An 8534-nucleotide genomic window follows, 5' to 3' on the forward strand; every position below is an offset into this window, starting at 1 on the left:
AATTGGATCAGGGATTACTTGATTCCTAAGAAACAAATATCGCACTAAAATTATATGATCTTGTAAAATTTAAATATTGTGAGTCACGACAAGGAAGGACTAGAGTCCCAAATGGGTTGGAGAAAGGTGCCTTAGACGGCCAGGATGCCATAATGGATGAACAGTGCAATGGAAGAAGCAACCCAGTCACCATGGCTACTGATTTGTATACTAATTAGACTGGGACAGTTTATCCTCCAACACTGAAGGTGGCAGTGTTTTTCCAGTTGTCTCCCAATTTGCATACCTGAAGGGTATTATAAAATATGTAGCCTCGAAGGCCAACCCTGTCGGCATCCCTAGGTGCCGCCAGAGGGTGCAGCTGTAAGAATCTCTCCTTAATTTGGGTCAGCTTCTATCTGACCTGAAAGTGCTACCAATGGGCTATGCCCTAGAACCAGACGTACACACAGGTCTTGCATAAAAGGAGTTCCCTCTTATCCATTTGGGGAGTCACAATCACTAGGAGGCTGACAGAGCTCACTGAAAAGAGTGACAGGAAAGGAAGGAAGGAAGAGAAACAAGTAGGAATTATGCTTATATGTGTGCTTGAATATAAGCTGAGTGAAAGTATGGGTTGAATAAACTTTTTAGGGACTCAGAGTATTATCTATTCTAGTTTTGTCATATGTAATAAATAAAAATTGTATGAAGCTGAAAACATTTATTGTTTTTAAATTAGGCTAAAAAATAAATGTCAATTTAATTATAGATCTTGAAGGTGTCCAGCAATAGTACACACCACTCTTTTACAAATAAATAATATTTACAATCACATAAATAAAAATACAACCGGTTTAAGGAATGTTACATTATGTTATGTTAAACTTGCTAGGATGTTGCATTGATTAGAAAAACATTAGCTGCACCTTTCAAATGGAGGAAGTAACGGAACTACTTTAGAGAATGTGTGATTAACAGAAATGGAAAACTTTGGTATCGAGCTTATCATTGCCAAGAAAAGGAATAAAAAATGTTATTGTGGTTAAACATTTGGCAAGTACTGGCATTAAAAGGACTGCTGGGAAAGCATTGAAGCTGGTGAAATAATCAAAAAGTAGCAATCTGTCACATGGAATAACTTTCATTCTACAAAAAAAACAATACACTGACGTGTTTCTTGAAAAAGCTGATTCATCTTGGTCATTTTTGAACCCTAAATTAAGCTTTAGATATGTCAGTATCTTGCAGTCCAAGTGAACAGGTTTCAGCAGTGCTAATGCAATTAACAAGGTTTCTCCAATAACCAATTAGCATTTATACATGATTAATTAATGACTAGATAAGGAAGATTACAAATAAGCTGCTGAAATTGGGACTTTGTAGTCATGTGTGAATAATAAATTACAAATCAGCCATTTTAACCAGTAATACTCATTAACATATGTAAATGATTGACACCTTAAATTTGCCTAATTTACAAACTTAAAATTCATCAATAATAATAATACATACAGGCATGCAAGGCATTCTGTCATGTGCACTGTAGACTTGTTTTTCTTCTCTAGTTTTTCAGCTGCAAACAGGAATAATTTTTAAGGCAGTGCAAGAGAACAATTCAATTCTCTTCATTATCACTGGGTCATTCTGGGTCAAGTCCCATTAACTTTGTGAATGACCTCCCGCAAGTCACTTAACCTTTGCTGTGTTGCATCCTTCACATGATACAATAAAACTCAATTTTATTCCATAGCCGTTCCACAACTTCTCCACCTTGATGCTTTCCTGCCACGTTTGAGTAAAATAGAGCTAAAATAATGTACAGTACACATTGAGAACAAATGCTGTTCAAAGGATTTAATATAAATAGCATTATCTTAACTGTTCATTCAGGAAAAATATATACTTTATTGACCTGTAAATGTGAGTTAAACAAATTAGGAAATCTATAATAAAAAATAGAAGCAAACATGCATTACCGTAATGCTAATCATATTTGTAGTATACCTAGCTTAATTTGTACCCATGTGATGCATACATTTTATATGTGTTATTCTTTACCACATAAATAAATAAAAACTTGTTGACAGTTGCATACCTGACATATAACAGTGAAGCAAAACCCCCATCTTATTTGGCAACCTGTTTCTTAAGATTGCACCAAATGTCCCTTGGTTTTCAGCTACTGAAATCCTGGTGATAGTGAGGAGCACTAATCAAAAATGAACTGAATTATACTGAAATTCAATTGAATTAGATATTTCAGGGAAGGCATCTAAGTAACATTTTTTGTGATGTGAATAACATCAGAAGAAATTATTTTGTGCTTACTCAGGGGACTGCAACGTTTTTAAATTTGAAAAATGTGTTCAAATAACTGGGAACCAGCCATTTAACTCCATATTTTGAACAGATGCTCTGGCAGTAATATGAGAAGCATGGAGTCTAAGTTGGAACAAATCACCTTATTGCTAGCAAAGGAAAATGAATTCTTACTAAAACGCTTATTAGGCACTGCAAAAAAAATATTTGTTTAGGCCTGCCATTCAAAACAAACTGACATGCATATTTCAGACTGAGCAGTTTTGGTTTCCATATTTTTCAAATAATGATGCAACACTTTGGTGAACTCTATAGCTACTGACATACTACTATATGTCAAAAAGAGAAACAAAAGCTTTCAGAGACATCTAGTTTAACCAGCCACTACTTTTACCTTAAGAAACAAAGGACTTCAGTTGACCATTAATGAAAGGAATACTGTATAAACATGTTTTTCATATTCAATAAAATAGAGTCATTATTGAATATATTGATTTATTTTTTATTATAATGTTTAAAATGGTACACTACACACATGTACTGCAACAGGAAATTTACATTTTCGTGAATTGTCTGAATTTGCCCTTCCACTAAGGTAGAAACCTCCAGTATGAAGGTGTACAACATCCTCTAACTTAGCTTTTAAACATACAGGTACTGTTATTAGATCTTAGATTTTAAACTGTCACCATCCATATACAATAGCTCTGCTTCAGTTCAAGAACATAAACTTCCTGTAAATTAACATACACAAATATGAGTAAAATTCTATTAAGAGCAGTGTCATATTGCAGAAGATTATGTAGATCAGAAAGTTTATGAATAATGTCTTATTATTAAGTAATTAGAAGACCATATGAACTGATGTCTTATAAAGATCAACACATTTTCAAAATGTACTTAACATAGGCAGATTCTGACACTAAATAATAATAGTAATAAATAGATTAACATCACTTGTAAACATAATTTAAGACTCTCAGACATTGCTTCTGGACAACTTTCAGTCTATGTAACCACATTATGAATTACATTCTTGGAAGTTAACAATAAAAAATAACAAGTCTGCATACATTACTGCCATGGTCAAAATAACTTCTATGAGTTGGATAAAAGACAAAGTCAATGGTTTGTTCAAGGACTTAAATGCAAGCATGTCCTGAAACTCTGCAGAAGAAAGCAGAAGGCATAAAAACAATGCAAAACGTAGGCTTTCGATACAAAGAACCAACTGGACTGCAGCAAAGAGAAAGAAAAAGTATGCTTACACACAAACAAGCCAATGCAAGGACAATTTTTCAGATATCCTGACATACCATTTGTCAATAAATTAGCTTCCTTGGCATAAGTACATATCCAAGGGCTCAAAGGAATGATAAAGAACTTCATAATAAAAGCTCAAGTCCAGATGCTGGCAGAAGAGCATCTTGAACAAGCAGGTCCTTCTGTGCACTCTTAAAACATGTGGTTCCTTAACAGCATTTTACTGGATTTTGTAGTTCCTTGTAGAACAATTGCTTCACAAAGAACCATTTCATTCTGAGATTCTTTGCATATAAAATTGGTACTTCAGTCCTTGAAAAGGTCCCAAATATGGGGACAAATCTGAAATCTGAAATGGACCATAGGCCACTTAATAGGATACTAACAGATCAAGAAAATCTGAATTTAGCCAGTGCTATTATATGTAGCAAAATTCCTTTAAAAATCAGAAACCAATTGATGTTTCACAAATCTGTAATCATCTGTTCATGATTATTTATGGAGCCAACATAGGCTGTTTCTGGAACCTTCAAGTGGATGGTTCCTTTGGGAAAAATGGTTCCCCTATGGAATCACTCTGAAGAACCACTCTGGCACCTTTATTTTTAAGAGTGTGCATGAAGCAAGCCTTACTGCTGGTTAACATACATGCTCTTCATATATGTATATGTATACTGTATATGCATTATACATACACACACACACACGTATGTATTGTATGTTGCATAGTTTTCATTGTATGTGTGAGTCCGTGTCTGGAGAAAAATGCAAGTAAGAATTTTACTGTGAAATGTACACTATACACTATGCACATATTACAATAAACTTGAACTTCATGTAAACAACACAATGAAAGGCGTCACAAAGCTTATATGAGAGGCTTTGGAAATCAAGATTAGTAGGATGTAGAACACAAAAACAAGGGTGGGGATAACAGTAGCAAGAGCACTGATATTGCTTACATCCTGAAGAAGATTTTAACATAGATTAATTTGCATCCATTCATAGGATCAGACACTGACTCAGAGCCAAGTCAAATGGCATGCAGAATAAACATGTAACATTAATATAAAATGCTATATTTACATTAATTTATTGATTTTTCCTTTCAGACACACCATACATAAGGTGACTGCTGGAAGAAAAATTTAACTGATTAAGCACATATTACTGTTCATCAATGTCAGGATCTGCAGTAGCATCTTGATATATTTTCTACCAGTCTCTTAATTTGTAAATAATATTTGAACCGGTGCTTATTGTGTCCTCTTCTTTATATATTATAGCATCCACAATCCATCTAGATGGATTGATTTATTTTGTTCTGAATAAAATTGTATGTGTGTATTTTAACTACTTATGCTTAACATTCTTAAGTATGTCAATCTTACTTTAAAATATATCCTAAAATTTAAAAGATACAAATTCACAATTTACTTAGCTAAGTTGTTTTAATATACCCACAACTTAATAATCCTTGAACCCCTGAGCCATATATTTGCTCGTCCCCTGCTTATTCATATTAAAGTTTAAATTAAAATATCACGAAGTCCTCACTTGTGAAATACATTTAAGAAAATTAATGACATGAAGAAAAGGGAAACAAAAACTACTGGTAAATGCACGTCTTCCTAAATGTTGATTTTGCAACCTTTTAAAATAAAAATGTAATTCGTGTTCTTTTAGAAGAAACATTAAATAATTGTTCTTGGAGTTAAGGTGCCTGCCTGGCGCTGCTAAAACTAGCGTGCCCCTTGTCTGAGCGCCATTCAAAACGGGGTTACAAAATGTCTTCGTTGGTCACACTACTGCATACCGATTTGGGTGGCTCTGTAACGGCATGAAAGCTTCGTTATTTTTGGCAGCTCTTTGAGGCTGGTGTATTTAGGGCATTCGACTGGGCGTCGGGGGCTGGGCTACAACGCACGTCTTTCTAAGAATGAACCTTACAAATGGCACATGCGCAGCTTGTTCTCTGCGCAAGTTAAGGGGTCCACTTTGAAACAACTTCGGTGTTTGTGATATGGTGATTTTTTTGTGATATATATAATCTTTTAAAATCTCATGCCCATATTTGGCCATGTGGAGTTACTTAAAAACACAATGGCTCATATGATTTGCAGATAGTATTTTATCCTCAGAAAAAGCGTGAAACCTTTCAACACGGTCAGCCGTCCAACTCGCTGCATAGTTACTTTATTTCACGAATGTAAGCCAACTGTATTTGTTTCCGAACTGACAGACTGTCATATCGACACCATGGTTTGCCACACGCAGGACTGTGTATGAATGGGGCACTTAGAAGCCTGAACATAAGATTTTGTGATGATTGTGTGACGCTCTTTTTAGGTAGTAGCCAGCAGTTTGGGCGTCTGTCTCATAGCTTCCTAACGCTAGATTGTAAGGTCTGCAGGTTCTCTCATTGTCTACATAGACTTGTGGTTTCTAGTTTGATCTGAATGACGTCCGTGTTACGGCACTTTACATAGGAGTGAGTACTCTGCGATAAACGGGCGCTACGATCACGATTGGTTCCTCTTTTACGCCCATTGCGTTCAGGATACAATACAGAAAAAGACAAATTTTAATATGCGTCTCATATTGTTTTAAAACATAACCTTAAAACCTATCCCTAAAATAAGTTTGTTTTCCTGCCCGATGAACATGTTACAATTTTGTACCTGTCAGACTAACGCGAAACACCAAGTTTTTGTTTCATGACTAGTGCAGCTAAATGGCCGAAATTCCAAAATTCTGAATAAAAGAGTAAAGATGATTTTTTTGAGAAATTATGTTTCATTTTTCAGAATGTTCTTGAAACACCTTTGATTGCTGTCAGTGATGATGTAACATTTACATCTGAATGATTTATGTTGGCAATGATCATGTATACGTTTGGATACGTTTTAAACGACTTTCATCCAGTAAGAACCAAAAATGTAGCCCGTGTTGGCTCCAGTACCCCTGTGATACAGTAACGGAAAAAGCATGATCTGACAAAAGTGGAAGGATGTTTTGTCTCTCCGTTGATGTGACGAGGCGCAGCCTATTCACCTCGTGTAAAATAAAAAGGTTGAAGTGGTACTCAGCCTATTCAACATGAGCTTTGATTTCTGTTATCAGTTATTTCAAGTACTTACACAAGTTTCTTGCTTGTACTACTCTTTTATACAGACTTTTGAATATGACCTCCAAATTTATGTCTGATCGTAAACCTTGTTTTTAACGTCTTGTGTTTGTGACAGCTATTGCATATTACGTCACACTGACTCATCCATAGTTTATACTGAGTCTAAAACCATTTTCGCTCATTTTTAAATGAAACGTTGCAAAGGAATTGTCTGAATAAATTATATTTGTCTGGAACGTAATGTTAAATGATTTCCATGGAGTCTTGTTTGTTGGAGTACTAATTTCATTTTTTTTATTAAAAGGCACATACACTGCAAGGTGGATGCCGTTTCGGCATATTTAGTATTATCCATTTTGCATAAATATACTTTGTTTTTTATCCAATTCTCATCCCAACCTCCTCCTCCGCCTCCTCATTTACGAGGCTGTCTCATAAAGTTTGCAAATGGTTTGGTTGAACTTGCATGTCAAAAGTTCTTAATTACATTTTAAGCACGCTAACTGTAAAAATGTCAGATGTAATAATAAACGTGGTTTTTGGTCACGTAGCTAGAAAATCTACCTACCTTGATATCATCACCGTGAAAGTTTGTCATGGATGAATCTGCCACCAGCAAGGTCTCCACAAAGCGGGGCTCAGACACGAAGCGCTTGTTTCTCAAGGTCGATTTAGAATCGATATTTTTATTGGCAGTAGAGAGCTCAGTGTTATCAGGCATCACTCTTTGTCCAGTTTGATGGCTGCCTGCTACTCTCCGTCTGATCATATGCGGCATTTCGTACGATGCTTCACTGCCTCCATGGGTTGTATTTTTTGGTGCTATCAGGTACTCATCACCGTCACTAACAAACGAGCCGCTAATTCCTCCGCAGAGGCTGACTGCCACCACCGAATCGACATTTGAGTCCACAGAGCCCGAGTAGAAGCACCTTCTCAAATCGGATACTGTCTCTTCCGTTTCGATGACCCCCAGATTACTTTTTCTACTAATGCGAGATTCTGTGTCCGCTCCGTCAGGAAAACGTTTCCTTGTGACCCTGTGAATCATAAAGTTGGGAGATAAAAAATGGTCATCATGGATTAGATTTAAAAAGAAATCTTTTCCAAAAGCGGAAATCTTGAAGGTGGAGAGATCTTCGCTTCTTTTCCAAAAGCGTCCGCTGCGTCTGTTGTTTATCCTGGTGGGTATAACTTCTTCAGATTCAAACAATTCAGTTGGAAGTGTCAGCGTGGTCATAAATAGAGCAAATAAAGCTAAGAAACTCTTAAAACACATTTTTGTGCGATTGCTCTAGCAAGGTGAACAAAAAAAGGAAAAATATATATGTATATACTAAAAAATTACATTTACTCTGAACAATTAAATTTCCATCAATCGTTATTCTTTTCCTTCATTATAATAAATACAAATATTAACTTATAAATACAAAACTAATTATCAATGTGTATTTGAGTTGTAATTTTACGTAATCCAAATAAATCAGAATTAGTACGTGTTGTTAAATGTATCTGCCACTAGGTTTATAGCATTTTTTTTTACTTGTCATTCGGCTAGTATTGTAAGAGAACTAAAAAACTGATCGTTAAACTCCGCAGCACCAGAGCAGGTTGTTCCTAACAGCGGTATTTATACTTTCTTGTCCGTCTTTGACATAAGAGGTTTATTTCGACCCCATCCCCCATTCCGTCTCCGAACACACACCCCCAACATATCCCTCCCCTCCTTTTCGGAACTCCCCGCAAAACTTTTGGATCAGCCTAGCCCAATAGAAACTCAGGACACTCCCCCATTCTGAAATACATCAAATATGAAATCCAGACACCTATTATTAACTTC

General features: G+C 35.8%; 1 protein-coding gene across 1 annotated transcript in view; it reads right to left on the reverse strand.

The window, feature by feature from the left end:
• The window catches only part of LOC114658199 (A disintegrin and metalloproteinase with thrombospondin motifs 8-like), a 47928-nt gene extending 39603 nt beyond the window's left edge, over window positions 1-8325 (reverse strand). The window contains exon 1 of the mRNA XM_028810297.2: window positions 7263-8325. Coding sequence (XP_028666130.1) covers window positions 7263-7973 — 711 coding nt within the window. The 5' untranslated portion in view covers window positions 7974-8325. The remainder of the gene's footprint in view (window positions 1-7262) is intronic.
• Window positions 8326-8534: the final 209 nt, after the last annotated feature.

Source organism: Erpetoichthys calabaricus, chromosome 9, assembly GCF_900747795.2.
Source record: "Erpetoichthys calabaricus chromosome 9, fErpCal1.3, whole genome shotgun sequence".
Taxonomy (NCBI): Eukaryota; Metazoa; Chordata; class Cladistia; order Polypteriformes; family Polypteridae; genus Erpetoichthys; species Erpetoichthys calabaricus.